The 18947-nt window shown below is 43.6% G+C and overlaps 1 protein-coding gene across 1 annotated transcript in view; it reads right to left on the bottom strand.

Annotated features, from left to right (window-relative positions):
• The window catches only part of LOC106581294 (solute carrier family 12 member 9), an 86132-nt gene that overhangs the window by 42028 nt on the left and 25157 nt on the right, over positions 1 to 18947 (bottom strand). The window contains exons 7-9 of the mRNA XM_014163255.3: positions 15588 to 15745; positions 12236 to 12318; positions 10685 to 10809 (exon numbers count right to left, since the gene is read on the bottom strand). Coding sequence (XP_014018730.3) covers positions 10685 to 10809; positions 12236 to 12318; positions 15588 to 15745 — 366 coding nt within the window. The remainder of the gene's footprint in view (positions 1 to 10684; positions 10810 to 12235; positions 12319 to 15587; positions 15746 to 18947) is intronic.

The following is an 18947-nucleotide window of genomic DNA, read 5'->3' on the forward strand; positions in this document are numbered from 1 at the left end:
TTACCAATGTTTTCGAATAGTAATTTTGTTATGTTCACCGGAAGCATTTCAGAGAAGAAAAAAATCTGAATTTCACGCTACTGTAAAATGCTGTTTTTGGATATAAATATGAACTTGACGGAACAAAAAATGCATGTATTGTATAACATAATGTCCTAGGAGTGTCATCTGATGGAGATTGACAAAAGTTAGTGCATAATTCAAGCTGGTTTCTGCTTTTGGTGACGCCTGACCTTGAATTGAAAATGGATGTTTGTACTTTTGTGGCTATGTACTGTCCTAACATAATCTAACTTTATGCTTTTGCCGTAAAGCCTCTTTGAAAATCGAACAATGTGGTTAGATTAAGGAGATGTTTATCATTTAAATTGTGTAAAATAGTTGATTGTTTGAGAAATTGAAATTATTAGATTTTTGATGTTTTGAATTTCCAGCCTTGTTAGCAATCCCGGCTCGGGGTTCATTGCTAACCTGTAGCCCCAACAGGTTTTAACAGAGCCTGGTTTTCAAGTCTTACTCAAAAATATAGCCTGTGTGTGTGTGTGTGTGTGTGTGTGTGTGTGTGTGTGTGTGTGTGTGTGTGTGTGTGTCTAAGCCACTCAGCTCTGTCCTCTGGTCTAAACCCAGTAGTCAGTCCCATCAGTAGTAGAACATACTGACCCAGAGGAGCCATTTCCTGATAAAGCTGCAGCCAACAGGCCTTCCACGGCCCTTTAAACACACATTCAGAAAGATTAAGAGGGGTGTGTTGGACACAGTGAAAACGCACACACAGATTTTCACACGCCATTTCACACATCCCTTTACACTCTTTTCTCGCACACAGAGGACACACGCACACACTTAACAAGCGGACAGCTCTTCCGCTACATCATAATTCAGTAGCCCGCTCCCTGTCAGCTAAAACACCCGTGTGCCAAATTTAGGGGAAAGAGGAAATATTTCTGCTAAATGAGTTATGCTAATTAGAGAGCAGTTCTCAGGGGAGAGATGCACTAAAACGGCTTTAAATTGTTTCCGGCTGGAAAGAGACACAGGGAACACAACAAACACCCAATACCCGCCCTGCGACAACAGCAGCAACAACAGGCTAATAGAATTAAGGAAGTGCCCCACAGCAGCCAGCTAACCACGCGCCTTATCAGCAGTCGGCCAATAGGGAGGGAGATACGGAGGTTGGGAAAAGTTTGGTTAACTATATAGAAAACTTTGTTCACTTTATATACCCTTGACACATGGACAAGCACTGATATGGACAAAGAAGTACAGAGATGCAGGAACTTGTAGAGATGGTTTCCCCTGTATGAAAAATGAGTTGTGATACACAGATGTGTCCACATACCTACCCAGGCACACATCATTAACAGCACACAGGTACTGCTGGAAGACTAACTGAACTGTGCTGCCTGCAGGAGTGAAAGGGGGTGGGTCTGTCTGTGTGCTGTGAATATTGAACATCAATATCGCAATTTAGATTAAAATTTGATTAATTGTGCAGCCCTAGCACACATCAACGTTTAAGGATTCACCATATTCAACACACTTATCTGCATCCCTTCTGAGATGTGCAGCTGGGAGCAGTGGACAGTTTATGTCTTAATTAGCACGTGGGCACAACACCCAGCTGGCATACAGTGGAACACTAACACACTCAACACTATCAGGCGGGGGGGGGGGCAGCATGTGTGTGAAAGGAAGACGAGAGAAAAACAGAGTGAGACGGCAGGGGGGAGAGAAAGATGGAGGAGAGAGAGAGATGGAGGAAAAAGAGAGCGAGAGAAAGAGAGAGAGAGAGATGGAGCTCAACTGGACACCTTAATGAGGCAGTGAATGAACTGAGCGAGAAAGCACGCAGGGCATTCTACGCCATTAAAAAGCAAATTCAAATTGAAATACCTATTCAAATTTGGCTAAAACTAATTGAATATGTCATTGAACCAATTGCACTTTATGGCAGCGAGGTGTGGGGTCCACTTGCAAAACAAGATTTCATCAAATGGGACAAACACCCCATTGAAACCCTACATGCAGAGTTCTGTAAGATTCTCATACGTGTCCAGAGGAAAACTACAAACAATGCATGCAGGGCAGAATTAGGCCAATATCCACTAATAATAAAAACTCAAAAAAGAGCAATTAAGTTTTGGAAACATCTAAAATAGAGTGACCCCCTCTCATATCTTTACCAAGCCCTGCAATGCCAAGAGCTGAGCAAAGAAAAGAGTCCCCTCATCCAGCTGGTCCTGGGGCTGAGTTCACAAACCTGTTCTACTAACACACTGAAGCCTCAGGACCAGAACATCCAATCAATCAGAATAAACCAAATTACAACACAGTCAAAACTACCTTGCTTTTTGGGAAACACAAGCACAAAGCAAAATGCAGTGCTATCTGGCCCTAAATCGACAGTACACCATGGCTAAATATTTGACCAGGGTTACTAATCAAAACCTTAGAAAAACCTTGACAAAGTACAGGCTCAGTGAGCACAGCCTTGCCATTGAGAAGGGTAGACACAGGAAAACCTGGCTCCCTGTAGAGGAAAGGCTGTGCAACCACTGTACAACAGCAGAACCTGAGACGGAGCTGCATTTCCTGACAAAATGTCAAAAATATAAAACAATTAGAGTGTCATTTCCCCAAATTTGAAACCCTTATTCAAGGTTTTAAACACCTCTCTGATGAGGATAGGCTACCCGTCCAGTTGGGGGAGGACGCAGAGAGCTGTGTGTTGGCAGCGCACTACATTGCTGCCTGCCATAAGTTGAGGGACAGTGTCTGACAGACCAATAAACCTGCACATGTACTCTACTATATGCTTATTGTTAAATGTATGGTTATTTTGACCCTTGGTTATTGTTGTCCCGTTGACAATTTTGATTCTAATTTTTATATTGTAAATATCCAAAATAAGCTTTGGCAATATGTATATTGTTACGTCATGCCAATAAAGCGAATTGAATTTTGAGAGAGAGAGAGATGGAGGAAAGAGAGAGAGAGAGATGGAGGAAAGAGAGAGAGAGATGGAGGAAAGAGAGAGAGAGAGATGGAGGAAAGAGAGAGAGAGAGATGGAGGAAAGAGAGATGGAGGAAAGAGAGAGAGAGATGGAGGAAAGAGAGAGAGAGATGGATGGAAAGAGAGAGAGAGAGATGGAGGAAAGAGAGATGGAGGAAAGAGAGAGAGAGATGGAGGAAAGAGAGAGAGAGATGGAGGAAAGAGAGAGAGAGATGGAGGAAAGAGAGAGAGAGATGGAGGAAAGAGAGAGACTTCCCCACTCTAAGGAAGATGGCAGAAAGCAAAAAAGACAAGGACAGCACCCGACCTCTCCGCTCACCTCAGGCACCCCAACAGCAGGGCTATCCTCCCCCCTGTCTGCCTACAACCACCAGAGCCAAGACCACACTACCATCAGCCTGCTGAGAGACAGGCTGGCTCTGTTAGAGCTATGGGTTACTGAGCTGAAGGAGCAGACCCCAGCTACACCACCACCAGCCCAGACACAGAGCTTCTACAGGACCAGATCAACCAGTGCAGGACGCAGCTGAAGAACTCTGTCCAGGAGCTGAGAGAGAGCCTTACCACAGCGCTTGAGGTAAATGCCACCATGAGGAGAGAGCTGGTGCAGATAAAGGAGGAGATGGCAAAGGAATTGTCTGTCATCAAGAGGGTGCTGCAGCATAGAGAGTAGACTGTAGAGACTCCTAGAGAGAAGCTGCAGCCCCTCACCACCCCTAACAACCCCACAATCCCCCCCCCATACCGACAACCCTTTACCCACAACCCCAGTAAACAAGGTGGCTCACATGGGGACACCTACTACAGAGAGAAGCTCCCCCGACACACCCCCACATGTACACAGGCCCTGTGTACCCCAGCCCCAGACCGTAAACCCACTAATCTGGTAAAACCCACTGAGGTGGCAATCCTCATTGACTCAAATGGAAATTCATCCAAGAGGATAAACTCTTCCCCCACCACAAGGTGTGCAAAATATGGTGCCCAAAAAGAAAGGATGCACTCCACATCCTGTCCCAGCCTGACTTTGGCACACCAGGCCACATTATTATTCACACCGGCACCAACAACCTGCGAGAGGAGCAGGAGAGAGTAGGCAGCCTGGTCAACAGAGTAGCAGAGAGGGCCTCTGAGTGGTTCCCCAACTCCCACATCACCATCTCCACTCTGCTGCCCCGCAAAGACTTTCATCCCCGTACCATTCAGAAAGTCAACGCTGACATCACCAGAGGGTGTGGCCTACTTCCGAACGTGCACATTGTTGGGTGGTGAGCAATCACCCCAGAGCATCTGCAGGACCACTCCCATCTGAGGAAGCAGACAGTAGGGATGTTTGCCAAGTCTCGAAAGGACGATCAGGGAGGGAAAAAAGTATTTGATCCCCTGCTGATTTTCTACGTTTGCCCACTGACAAAGAAATGATCAGTCTATAATTTTAATGGTAGCTTTATTTGAACAGTGAGAGACAGAATAACAACAAAAAAATCCTGAAAACCTATGTCAAAAATGTTATAAATTGATTTGCATTTTAATGAGGGAAATAAGTATTTGACCCCCTCTCAATCAGAAAGATTTCTGGCTCCCAGGTGTCTTTTATACAGGTAACGAGCTGAGATTAGGAGCACACTCTTAACCTGTTATGGATAGGGGGCAGTATTTTCACAGCCGGATAAAAAACGTACCCGATTTAATCTGATTATTACTCCTACCCAGAAACTAGAATATGCATATAATTATTAGCTTTGGATAGAAAGCACTCCAAAGTTTCTAAAACTGTTTGAATGGTGTCTGTGAGTATAACAGAACTCATATGGCAGGCCAAAACCTGAGAAGATTCTGTACAGGAAGTACCCTGTCTGACCATTTCTTGGCCTTCTTTGCCATCTCTATCCATTACAGAGGATCTCTGCTGTTACGTGACACTTCCTACAGCTCCCATGGTCTCTCAGAAGGTGGCAAAAAGCTGAATCATGGCTTTACAGGCTCTGGTTGAAACAAAGTAGCGCGTTTGGGTAGTGGCTGGTTACAGTACTGTGAGACTCAGGCGCGTGCCCGCGTCGACAGAATGCTTTGTTTTCTTTCCTCTGTTTACCTAAACGCAGATTCCCGGTCGGAATATTATCACTTTTTTACGAGAAAAATGGCATAAAAATTGATTTTAAACAGCGGTTGACATGCTTCGAAGTACGGTAATGGAATATTTAGAAATCTTTTGTCACGAATTACGCCATGCTCGTGACCCTTATTTACACTTCGGATAGTGTCTAGAACGCACGAACAAAACACCGCTATTTGGATATAACGATGGATTATTTTGGACCAAACCAACATTTGTTATTGAAGTAGCAGTCCTGGGAGTGCATTCTGACGAAGACAACAAAGGTAATCAAACTTTTTTAATAGTAAATCGGAGTTTGGTCACGGCTAAACTTGGTCGGTGTCTAAATGAGCTAGCCGTGATGGCTGGGCTATCTACTGAGAATATTGCAAAATGTGCTTTCACCGAAAAGCAATTTTAAAATCGGACATAGAGTGCATAGAGGAGTTCTGTATCTATAATTCTTAAAATAATTATGTTTTTTGTGAACGTTTATCGTGAGTAATTTAGTAAATTCACCGGATGTTTGCGGGGGGTATGCTAGTTCTGAACGTCACATGCTAATGTAAAAAAGCTGGTTTTTTATATAAATATGAACTTGATTGAACAAAACATGCATGCATTGTATAACATAATGTCCTAGGGTTGTCATCTGATGAAGATCATCAAAGGTTAGTGCTGCATTTAGCTGTGGTTTTGTTTTTTGTGACATTATATGCTAGCTTAAAAAATGGGTGTCTGATTATTTCTGGCTGGGTACTCTGCTGACATAATCTAATGTTTTGCTTTCGCTGTAAAGCCTTTTTGAAATCGGACAGTGTGGTTAGATTAACGAGTCTTGTCTTTGAAATGCTGTAAAATAGTCATATGTTTGAAAAATGGAAGTTTTCGGATTTTAGAGGAGTTTGTATTTCGCGCCACGCCCATCATTGGATATTGAAGCAGGTGTTCCGCTAGCGGAACGTCTAGATGTAAGAGGTTAAAGGGAGTGCTCCTAATCTCAGCTTGTTACCTATATAAAAGACACCTGTCCACAGAAGCAATCAATCAAATCAGATTCCAAACTCTCCACCATGGCCAAGACCAAAGAGCTCTCCAAGGATGTCAGGGACAAGATTGTAGACCTACACAAGGCTGGAAGGGGCTACAAGACCATCGCCAAGCAGCATGGTGAGAAGGTGACAACAGTTGGTGCGATTATTCACAAATGGAAGAAACACAAAAGAACTGTCAATCTTCCTCAGCCTGGGGCTCGATGCAAGATCTCACCTCGTGGAGTTGCAATGATCATGAGAACGGTGAGGAATCAGTCCAGAACTACACGGGAGGATCTTGTCAATGATCTCAAGGCAGCTGGGACCATAGTCACCAAGAAAACAATTGGTAACACACTACGCCATGAAGGACTGAAATCCTGTAGCGCCCACAAGTTCCCCCTGCTCAAGAAAGCACATATACATGCCTGTCTGAAGTTTGCCAATGAACATCTGAATGATTCAGAGGACAACTGGATGAAAGTGTTGTGGTCAGATGAGACCAAAATGGAGCTCTTTGGCATCAACTCAACTCGCCGTGTTTGGAGGAGGAGGAGGAATGCTGCCTATGACCCCAAGAACACCATCCCCACCATCAAACATGGAGGCGGAAACATTATGCTTTGGGGGTGTTTTTCTGCTAAGCGGACAGGACAACTTCACCACATCAAAGGGACGATGGACGGGGCCATGTACCGTCAAATCTTGGGTGAGAACCTCCTTCCCTCAGCCAGGGCATTGAAAATGGGTCGTGGATGGGTATTCCAGCATGACAATGACCCAAAACATACAGCCAAGGCAACAAAGGAGTGGCTCAAGAAGAAGCACATTAAGGTCCTGGAGTGGTCTAGCCAGTCTCCAGACCTTAATCCCATAGAAAATCTGTGGAGGGAGCTGAAGGTTCGAGTTGCCAAACGTCAGCCTCAAAACCTTAATGACTTGGAGAAGATCTGCAAAGAGGAGTGGGACAAAATCCCTCCTGAGATGTGTGCAAACCTGGTGGCCAACTACAAGAAACGTCTGACCTCTGTGATTGCCAACAAGGGTTTTGCCATCAAGTACTAAGGCATGTTTTGCAGAGGGGTCAAATACTTATTTCCCCTCATTAAAATGCTAATAATTTCATAACATTTTTTACATGCATTTTTTGTTGTTATTCTGTCTCTCACTGTTCAAATAAAGCTACCATTAAAATTATAGACTGATCATTTCTTTGTCAGTGGGCAAACATACAAAACCAGCAGGGGATCAAAAATACTTTTTCCCCCTAACTGTTGCACTTGGTAGAGAAACACCCCATGCCGCACTGGACAGAGGACCACCCAGAGGCCCCTACCAGACCACTGCACCACCAAGGAGCCCCAAGCCCTTTCAACGCCCCACCAGACCCAGCGCACCCCACCCACCCCACCCAGTCTGGAGACGCCGTGGAGAATGTTCTGCTGCCTGCAACATCCTCCAGCATGACCGGTTTGTCGGTGGGTCAGTCATGGTGTGGGGTGGCATTTCTTTGGGGGGCCGCACAGCCCTCCATGTGCTCGCCAGAGGTAGCCTGACTGCCATTAGGTACCGAGATGAGATCCTCAGACCCCTTGTGAGACCATATGCTGGTGCGGTTGGCCCTGGGTTCCTCCTAATGCAAGACAATGCTAGACCTCATGTGGCTGGAGTGTGTCAGCAGTTCCTGCAAGAGGAAGGCATTGATGCTATGGACTGGCCCGCCCGTTCCCCAGACCTGAATCCAATTGAGCACATCTGCGACATCATGTCTCGCTCCATCCACCAACGCCACGTTGCACCACAGACTGTCCAGGAGTTGGCGGAAGCTTTAGTCCAGGTCTGGGAGGAGATCCCTCAGGAGACCATCCGCCACCTCATCAGGAGCATGCCCAGGCGTTGTAGGGAGGTCATACAGGCACGTGGAGGCCACACACACACTACTGAGCCTCATTTTGACTTGTTTTAAGGACATTACATCAAAGTTGGATCAGCCTGTAGTGTGGTTTTCCACTTTAATTTTGAGTGTGACTCCAAATCCAGACCTCCATGGGTTGATAAATTGGATTTCCATTGAGCTGTCATCCTGTTTATCTCACTCTTAACAACTTATTAGTTAGTAGTTACTGTATTACTGACTGCTATTCTTTCTTTTTGCAAGTTAGCATTTGGAACATTGAGGGCCTAAACTCATAAACCTTTGGACTGAAGAGTTTAGCACTGAGTTCAACAAAAATCTTAAAGATGTTGACGTCATCATTCTGCAGGAGACATGGTGTAAGGCTGACATTGTCACTCACTGTCCCACAGGCTACAGAGAGGTAATTGTGCCATCACAGAAACACAGCTCTGTCAATAGAGGCAGAGACTCTGGAGGACTGATCATTTGGTACAAATCCAAACTACAAAATCCAATTGATCCCCTCAAAATTGGTAAATATCACATTAGGTTAAAACTGAAAAAGATGTGTTCCTTTGCGCAATATATATCCCTCAGAATCCCCATATTACTCAGAGGAGATCTTCCCCACACTTGAGGAAGAGACATGCCATTTCCAGGCCCAGGGAAATGTGCTCATCTGTGGGGACACAAATGCGTGCACAGGAACACTACCTGATCTAACGAGCACACGAGGGGAGAGCTTTATTACAGGCCATACTGTTTCTAACTGTCTTCATCTCCCCCATAGAAACAACAGTGACAGCACCGTCAACAAAAATGGAAGGGATCTGTTGCAGCTCTGTAGAAGCCTGGGTCTGTACTAAGGTCCTTTGCTGTTGTTCTGGGATTGATTTGCACTTTTCTCACCAAAGAACGTTCATCTCTAGGAGACAGAACGCATCTCCTTCCTGAGCGGTATGACGGCTGCGTGGTCCCATGGTGTTTATACCTGCGTACTATTGTTTGTACAGATGAGGTCTGAGGTCTTGGCTGATTTCTTTTGATTTTCCCATGATGTCAAGCAAAGGCACTGCGTTTGAAGGTAGGCCTTAAAATACATCCACAGGTACACCTCCAATTGACTCAAATGATGTCAATTAGCCTATCAGAAGCTTCTAAAGCCATGACATAATTTTCTGGAATTTTCCAAGCTGATTAAAGGCACAGTCAATTTAGTGCATGTAAACTTCTGACCCACTGGAATTGTGATACAGTGAATTATAAGTGAAATAATCTGTCTGTAAACAATTGTTGGAAAAATTACTTGTGTTATGCACAAAGTAGATGTCCTAACCGACATGCCAAAACTATAGTTTGTTTACAAAAATGTGTGGAGTGCTTGAAAAACAAGTTAATGACTCCAACCTAAGTGTATGTAAACTTACGACTTCAACTGTACATATCTACCTCAAATACCTTATTATTATCTATCCTGATGCCTAGTCACTTTACCCTGCCTTTATGTACATATCTACCTGAAATACCTTATTCCTCTGCACATTGATCTGGTTCTGGTACTCCCTGTATACAGCGCCACATTGATCTGGTACTGGTACTCCCTGTATACAGCTCCACATTGATCTGGTACTGGTACTCCCTGTATACAGCTCCACATTGATCTGGTACTGGTACTCCCTGTATACAGCTCCACATTGATCTGGTACTGGTACTCCCTGTATACAGCTCCACATTGATCTGGTACTGGTACTCCCTGTATACAGCTCCACATTGATCTGGTACTGGTACTCCCTGTATACAGCTCCACATTGATCTGGTTCTGGTACTCCCTGTATACAGCTCCACATTGATCTGGTTCTGGTACTCCCTGTATACAGCTCCACATTGATCTGGTACTGGTACTCCCTGTATGTAGCTCCACATTGATCTGGTTCTGGTACTCCCTTTATACAGCTCCACATTGATCTGGTTCTGGTACTCCCTGTATGTAGCTCCACATTGATCTGGTACTGGTACTCCCTGTATACAGCTCCACATTGATCTGGTTCTGGTACTCCCTGTATACAGCTCCACATTGATCTGGTACTGGTACTCCCTGTATACAGCTCCACATTGATCTGGTACTCCCTGTATACAGCTCCACATTGATCTGGTACTGGTACTCCCTGTATGTAGCTCCACATTGATCTGGTACTGGTACTCCCTGTATGTAGCTCCACATTGATCTGGTGCTGGTACTCCCTGTATGTAGCTCCACATTGATCTGGTACTGGTACTCCCTGTATGTAGCTCCACATTGATCTGGTACTGGTACTCCCTGTATGTAGCTCCACATTGATCTGGTACTGGTACTCCCTGTATGTAGCTCCACATTGATCTGGTGCTGGTACTCCCTGTATGTAGCTCCACATTGATCTGGTGCTGGTACTCCCTGTATGTAGCTCCACATTGATCTGGTACTGGTACTCCCTGTATGTAGCTCCATTCTTGTGTATTTTATTCCTCGTTAGTTACCATTTCATTTTGCATTATTCTTTTTTAAACTCTGCATTGTTGGGAAAGTTTCGTAGCAAGCATTTAATTAAAAGTATACACCAGTTTTATTCGGCATGTGTGATAAACCCAATTTGATTTGGTACCTGAAGTTAGGAGCTGAGGCCCACTCCAGAGCCAGACAGGCCAGGTCCACAGCTGCGTACACCAGCAGGAAGAAGATGGTTACAATGCTGGCGATGGTGTTCAACTTCCCTGTGAACAACACCAACTACAGATGGAGAAAAGGAGAGAAGAAATAGATGGAGGGGAGAAATAGTTTCTCCTCTGACCTCCACAACAAAGTCAGTGAGAGTCAGTCTCCTCAGTTCTCCCCTTTAACAAGAGTATTAATTATCTATTAATTGAGCCCTCAGCCATAGGCCAGTATGGGCAACTTCTGGGCCTGCCACTGCATCATTGTCTGTGTCTCTGTGAGTGAGATCAGGTCAGTTGTCTTCGTGTTGTATGTCCAGTCCATGTAAACCCATGGTAATCACCAAGCTATTCTGAGAGGCTGAGTTATCACTAACATCACACAGCCTTTACTAAAGGTCAGCAAGATAGAGGGGCTTCTAAATCAGTCTCAAGGTCTCCCTCTTCCTCAAATATCATCTGGATCACTTTGAATTGATGCATGACTTGTCTCTATATCCATCTCCCTTTTGGCCTAACACCTTCTTTCACCTTCCTTCCTGACCTCCCTCACTCCCCTTCTCTCATCTGTGAGATTGTTTAACATGGAGTGAGATTAGAATCACACTTGTGTCATCAGTGAATCATTCAAATGGCAGAGAGAGAAAGAGCGAGCGACAGAAAAGAGGGGGAGGACTAGTTAATGAGCTCTGATACAGGCTAATGATTTCACTCTAATTACTCCCCCACTCCAGTGTAGAAGCGGAGCGAGGGATGAGAGGAAGACAAAGATCAGCCATTTAGCCTTTAACACTCGCTTCTTGAAGAGTATCTGACTAGCCAGTCATTATCAGAGAGCTCTCCATCTATTTTTTCTGTCTCTTTGTATCTTTACCCTCCCATCTCATCTCCTTTTCTCGTTATGTCTTGGCCAATTCTCAGTACTCTCAAAGTACTTCCCTTCTCTCTCCATCTACCCTTCTCTCTCCATTTATCTTTTTCCATTTACCCTTCTCTCTACCTTTTCCTTCATCTGACCTGATCAGAGATTATTGAGCAGGTGAAATCAGACCTATTCTCTCCTCTGTGTCTTACCTGTACTAGGAACCAGGAGAGAACAGCCCCTCAGGGGTTCCCATTGTCTTACCAGTACTAGGAACCAGGAGAGAACAGCCCCTCAGGGGTTCCCATTGTCTTACCAGTACTAGGAACCAGGAGAGTAGGACAGACACCCAGGGGTTCCCATTGTCTTACCAGTACTAGGAACCAGGAGAGAACAGCCCCTCAGGGGTTCCCATTGTCTTACCAGTACTAGGAACCAGGAGAGTAGGACAGACACCCAGGGGTTCCCATTGTCTTACCAGTACTAGGAACCAGGAGAGAACAGCCCCTCAGGTGTTCCCATTGTCTTACCAGTACTAGGAACCAGGAGAGTAGGACAGACACCCAGGGATTCCCATTGTCTTACCAGTACTAGGAACCAGGAGAGTAGGACAGACACCCAGGGGTTCCCATTGTCTTACCTGTACTAGGAACCAGGAGAGGAGGACAGACACCCAGGGGTTCCCATTGTGAGATGTCTTCTTAGCTAGAGACAACACTGTGCCTGCAGATGGGGGAGAGGAGTGAGAGAGCGAGAGAGAGAGAGAGAGAGAGAGAATACAGTTGAAGTCAGAAGTTTACATAAACTTAGGTTGGAGTCATTAAAACTCATTTTTCAACCACTCCACACATTTCTTGTTAACAAACTATAGTTTTGGCAACTCGGTTAGGACATCTACTTTGTGCATGACAAGTAATTTATCCAACATTTGTTTACAGACAGATTATTTAACTTATGATTCACTGTATCACAATTCCATTGGGTCAGAAGTTTACATACACTAAGTTGACTGTGCCTTTAACTTCATTAGGGTAGGGGGCACTATTTTCACCTCCAGATGAAAAGCATGCCCAAAGTAATCTGCCTGCTACTCAGGCCCAGAAGCTAGGATATGCATATAATTGGTAGATTTGGATAGAAAACTCTAAAGTTTCCAAAAGTGTTAAAATAACATCTGTGAGTATAACAGAACTGATATGGCAGGCAAAAACCTGAGAACAATCCATCCAGGAAGTAGGATATTTTTATTTTTGTAGTTTTCTGTTGAATGCCATTACAGTATCCATTGACTTAGGACTCAAATTGCACTTCCTATGGCTTCCACTAGATGTCAAGAGTCTTTAGAATTTGTTTCAGACAACCTGAGGATTGATTATAAACACCGTTTGACATGTTTCTACGAACTTCACTGATACCTTTCTGATTTTTCGTCTGTCTGTTGTGACTGCCTTTGAGCCTGTGGATGACTGAACATAACGGAGGTTTTTGGATATAAAGAGGGACTTTATCGAACAAAACAAACATGTATTGAGTAAATGGGAGTCTTGTGAGTGCAACCATACAAAGATAATAAAAGGTAAATGATTAATTTGATCACAATTTCTGACTTGTGTAACTCCTCTACTTGGCTGGTAACTGTAATGATTTGTCTGCTGGGCGCTGTTCTCAGATAATCCCATGGTATGCTTTCGCCGTAAAGCCTTTTTGAAATCTGACACCGTGGTTGGATTAACAAGAAATTAATTTTTAAACCGATGTATAACACTTGTATGTGTTATGAATTTTTGTAATGAGTATTTCTGTTTTTGAATAAGGCGCTCTGCAATTTCACTTGATGTTGGCCAGGTGGGACGATAGCGTCCCACAACCCCTAGGGAGGTTAAACAGCTTGGAAAATTCCAGAAAATGATGTCATGGCTTTAGAAGCTTCTGATAGGCTAATTGACATCATTTGAGTCAATTGGAGGTGTACCTATGGATGTATTTCAAGGCCTACCTTCAAACTCAGTGCCTCTTTGCTTGACATCATGGGAAAATCAAAAGAAATCAGCCAAGACCTCAGAAAATGAATTGTAGACCTCCACAAGTCTGGTTCATCCTTGGGAGCATTTTTCAAACACCTGAAGGTACCACGTTCTCCTGTACAAATAATAGTACCCAAGTATAAACACCATGGGACCACGCAGCCGTCATACCGCTCAGGAAGGAGACGTATTCTGTCTCCTAGAGATAAACGTACTTTGGTGCGAAAAGTGCAAATCAATCCCAGAACAACAGCAAAGGACCTGGTGAAGATGCTGGAGGAAACCAGTACAAAAGTATCTATATCCACAGTAAAAACGAGTCATATATCGACGTAGCCTGAAAGGCCGCTCAGCAAGGAAGAAGCCACTGCTCCAAAACCACCATAAAAAAAGCCAGACTACGGTTTGCAACTGCACATGGGGAGAAAGATTGTACTTTTTGGAGAAATGTCCTCTGGTCTGATGAAACAAAAATAGAACTGTTTGGCCATAATGACTATTGTTATGTTTGGAGGAAAAAGGGGGTAGCTTGCAAGCCGAAGAACACCATCCTTACTGTGAAGCACGGGGATGGCAGCATCATGTTGTGGGGGTGCTTTGCTGCAGGAGGGACTGGTGCACTTCACAAAATAGATGGCATCATGAGGCAGGAAAATTATGTGGACATATGGAAGCAACATCTTAAGACATCGTCAGAAAGTTAAAGCTTGGTCGCAAATGGGTCTTCCAAATGGACAATGACCCCAAGCATACTTCCAAAGTTGTGGCAAAATGGCTTAAGGACAACAAAGTGACGATATTGGAGTGGCCATCACAAAGCCTTGACCTCAACCCTGTAGAAAATGTGTGCGAGCCAGGAGGCCTACAAACCTGACTCAGTTACACCAGCTCTGTCAGGAGGAATGGGCCAAAATTCACCCAGCTTATTGTGGGAAACTTGTGTAAGGCTACCCGAAACGTTTGACCCAAGTTAAACAATTTAATGGCAATGCTACCAAATACTAATTGAGTGTATGTAAACTTTTGACCCAGTGGGAATGTGATGAAAGATATCAAAGCTGAAATAAATCACTCTCTACTATTATTCTGACATTTCACATTCTTAAAATAAAGTGGTGATCCTAACTGACCTAAGACAGGGAATGTTTACTAGGATTAAATGTCAGGAATTGTGAAAAATTGAGTTTAAATGTATTTGGTTAAGGTGTATGTAAACTCCCGACTTCAACTGTATGTATGTGAGAGCAAGAGGGAGGAGGAGAAGGAGTAAGATGGAGGGAATTAACATTTAGGACCACATTTCCGTTGATACATAAAATTAATTAAATTACAGACTTTCAACTCAAATCAATGCAGCCAACAGGATGGATGAAGAGAGGGAGTAAAATAATAGAGAAGAAAAAGGGATGGTGAAGAGCGAAGAGAGCAGATATTTTAAAACTGGGTGAGATGAAGAGATGTGTGTTAAACTATATTAGGGGATCCATTACCCAGTGGGTGTAGGACATTGGCAAGCAGGTTGCACCAGGTATGAATGACACACACACACACGATAAGAACTTGAAGTTACAAACACCTTTAATCATACAGTCACAACAAGGCAAAAACAAAACCCATAAGCTAAAATATATGTTTAACCCCGAAAGGCATTGCTAGTGATCCTGAGCCGAGTCACTGTCAGCATGGCTCAGTCTAGTTCAGCATGGCTCAGTCTAGTTCAGCATGGCTCAGTCTAGTTCAGCATGGCTCAGTCTAGTTCAGCATGGCTCAGTCTAGTTCAGCATGGCTCAGTCTAGTTCATCTGTTCTGCTCCAGCTGCCCACTCTACAGAGGAAACCTGCTTAATACCACTATTCTTCTCCCATATCCACACACAACGCCAGTGAGAAGGGAGAGAGAAGAAGCTATAAAGAAAAATAATAAGGGTGAGGTGGATAGTGAGAAAGAGGAGGACATAAGTGTACCCACCAAACAGGTCGTCCCGTGCCAGGGCGTAGAGGATGCGTGACGCCCCTATCAGGTTACTCATGGCAGCAGACATGGTGGAGGAATACACACCAACGGTCACCAACGGGTTCCACACATTAATGTCCCGCAGGAAACTGTAGTCCCTCTGGAGGAGAATACTGAGAGAGAAAGCAGATTATATACATTCATATGAAACCCTCCCCCACTCTACTCACTCCTTCCCTCCACTCCAACCCTCCACCCATCTCTCTAGTCCACTCTGTTTTTCTATCTGTCCGCTCCTTCCATTCCATCTGTCTGTCTACTCCCTCCACTCCCCGTCTGTCCCCTCTGTCTGAAAATTAGGAAATGCCAATGATATGATTTGTGTGTGTGTGTTATTTGGTGTGTGAGTGTTAGTCTGCGTTATTATTTGTGTGCCGCAGTTAAACGTTTATGAACCATTGCTTTCATCAGGCTCTCTGACATTCTTAATAATGATTCACTTTAAAATGTTCCCATCCACCAGCAGCACACACACACAGAGCAGTGAAAACATAAGTCATTTGAGTATGAACGTGTGTTGGTTGGACCATTGAAAGTTACTCTGGTGTGTGTGTGCGCACGTGTGCGTGCATAATGGAGCTGGTCAATGCTATAGCCTGGTTATTAATTCCTGTGACGTGTGGCAAGTGCAGTATAAATCTGAACAAGCTTGACATTTTAAAACCTGAGAGAGAGAGCAACACAGACAGAGAGAGAGACAGGCTGAGCAGTATTAAATGGGATCAATACCTAACAAGGCCTGTAGATCCTCTGCACCCCTCCCTCTGCTACTCTCTCACATTCACTCTACCTCTCTCAATCTCAGACTGTCTCTACTACACCCCTTTTCTCATATTATCTATTGTTTTGCTACATTCTCATTCCTTCTACTATTTTTATGGTTGTTTTTTTATTTCTTTATTAGGATCCCCATTAGCTGTTGCCTGTTGGGGATAGGGGGCAGTATTTGCACGGCCGGATAAAAAAACGTACCCGATTTATTCTGGTTACTACTCCTGCCCAGTAACTAGAATATGCATATAATTAGTAGATTTGGATAGAAAACACTAAAGTTTCTAAAACTGTTTGAATGGTGTCTGTGTATAACAGAACTCATATGGCAGGCCAAAACCTGAGAAGATTCCATGCAGGAAGTGGAAATCTGATTTGTGGAATCACCTTCAACAATTTGCCTATGAAACACACCGTGAGTTAGGATTCATTTAGCACTTCCTAAGGCTTCCACTAGATGTCAACAGTCTTTAAAAAGTGGTTTGAGTCTTCTCTGGTAGAAACTGACCGAACGAGAGGCCTGGAAGGTTGGTCATAGGGGGAGGGCCATTACTACTATGACGCGGACGCCCGTGGGTACCCTTTTGTTCCGAAACGTTTAGTAAGACAATGCAATCGTCCGCCTTGAATATTATTGAAGCTCTGATTGAAAAAGGCCCTAAAGATTTGTTATACAACGTTTGACATGTTTGAACGAACGTAAATATATATTTTTTGCACATTCGTGGACGACAAGTCCCACGCGCCTCATACATTATGAGTAGCCTTCGGAACGCGCTAACAAGAAGGAGCTATTGGGACATAAATTATTAACTTTTTTGAACAAAACTACATTTGTTGTTGACCTGGGATTCCTGGAAGTGCCTTCTGATGAAGATAATCAAAGGGAATATTTACAATAGTATATTTGATTTTAGATGGTTCCAAGATGGCGCTAACCTGTATCGCCTAGCCTATTTTTCTGAGCATAGCACCTCGTTTATTTAAAAGTGTGATTTCCCAGTAAAGTTATTTTTAAATCTGGCAATGCGGTTGCATTCACGAGATGTTAATCTATAATTCTTTGAATGACAATATAACATTTTAACAATGTTTTCGAATAGTAATTTTGTAAATTGTAGCGCTGATTCACCGGAAGCATTTGAGGGAAAATATTTTCTGAACGTCACGCGCCGATGTAAAATCCTGTTTCATATATAAATATGAACTTTATCGAACAAAAAATGCATGTATTGTGTAACATGATGTCCTAGGAGTGTCATCTGATGAAGATTGTCAAAGGTTAGTGCTGCATTTAACTGTGTTTTGGGTATTTGTGATGCATGCTAGTTGCTTTGAAAATGGCAGTGTGATTATTTTTGGCTGAGTACTCTCCTAACATAATCTAATGTTTTGCTTTTGCTGTAACGCCTTTTTGAAATCGGACAACATGGTTCGATTCAGGAGAGGTATCTATAAAATGGTGTAAAATAGTCATATGTTTGAGAAATTGAAGTTATAGCATTTATGAGGTATTTGTATTTCGCGCGACGCGATTCCACTGGCTGTTGACTAGGGTGGGACGCAAGCGTCCCAGGTTCCCAGACAGGTTAACCTGTTAGGGCTAGGGGGCAGTATTGACACGGCTGGATAAAAAACATACCCGATTTAATCTGGTTACCACTCCTACCCAGTAACTAGAATATGCATATACTTATTACATATGGATAGAAAACACCCTAAAGTTTCTAAAACTGTTTGAATGGTGTCTGTGAGTATAACAGAACTCAAATGGCAGGTCAAAACCTGAGAGATTCCTTTACAGGAAGTGGCCTGTCTGACCATTTCTTGAACTTCTTTTCCATCTCTATCATTTACTAAGGATCTCTGCTCTAACGTGACACTTCCCACGTCGTCCATAGGCGCTCAGAGCCCGGGAAAAAACAGAATGTCGTCATTCCAGCCCCAGGCTGAAACACATTATCGCCTTTCTCAAGTGGCCGATCAAGGGACACTGGGCTTATGCGCGTGACCCCGACCGCCCCCGCCTTTGGGATTTTTTCCTCTGTTTGCCGAAAAGGAGATTCCCTGTCGGAATATTATCGCTTTTCTACGAGAAAAATTTCGTCAAAATTGATTTTAAACAGCGGTTGACATGCTTCGAAGTACGGTAATGGAATATTTAGAATTTTATTGTCACGAATTGCACCATGCGCGCGACACTTCTTTACTATTTCGGATAGTGTCTGGAACGCACGAACAAAACGCCGCTATTCGGATATAACGATGGATTATTTTGGACCAAACCAACATTTGTTATTGAAGTAGCAGTCCTGGGTGTGCATTCTGACGAAGACAACAAAAGGTAATCAAACTTTTATAATAGTAAATATGATTATGGTGAGTGCTAAACTTGCCGGGTGTCTAAATAGCGAGCCCGTGATGCCTGGGCTATGTACTTAGAATATTGCAAAATGTGCTTTCACCAAAAAGCTATTTTAAAATCGGACATATCGAGTGCATAGAGGAGGTCTGTATCTATAATTCTTAAAATAATTGTTATGC

This window comes from Salmo salar, chromosome 20 (genome assembly GCF_965601325.2).
Source record: "Salmo salar chromosome 20, fSalSal1, whole genome shotgun sequence".
NCBI classification, from domain to species: Eukaryota; Metazoa; Chordata; class Actinopteri; order Salmoniformes; family Salmonidae; genus Salmo; species Salmo salar.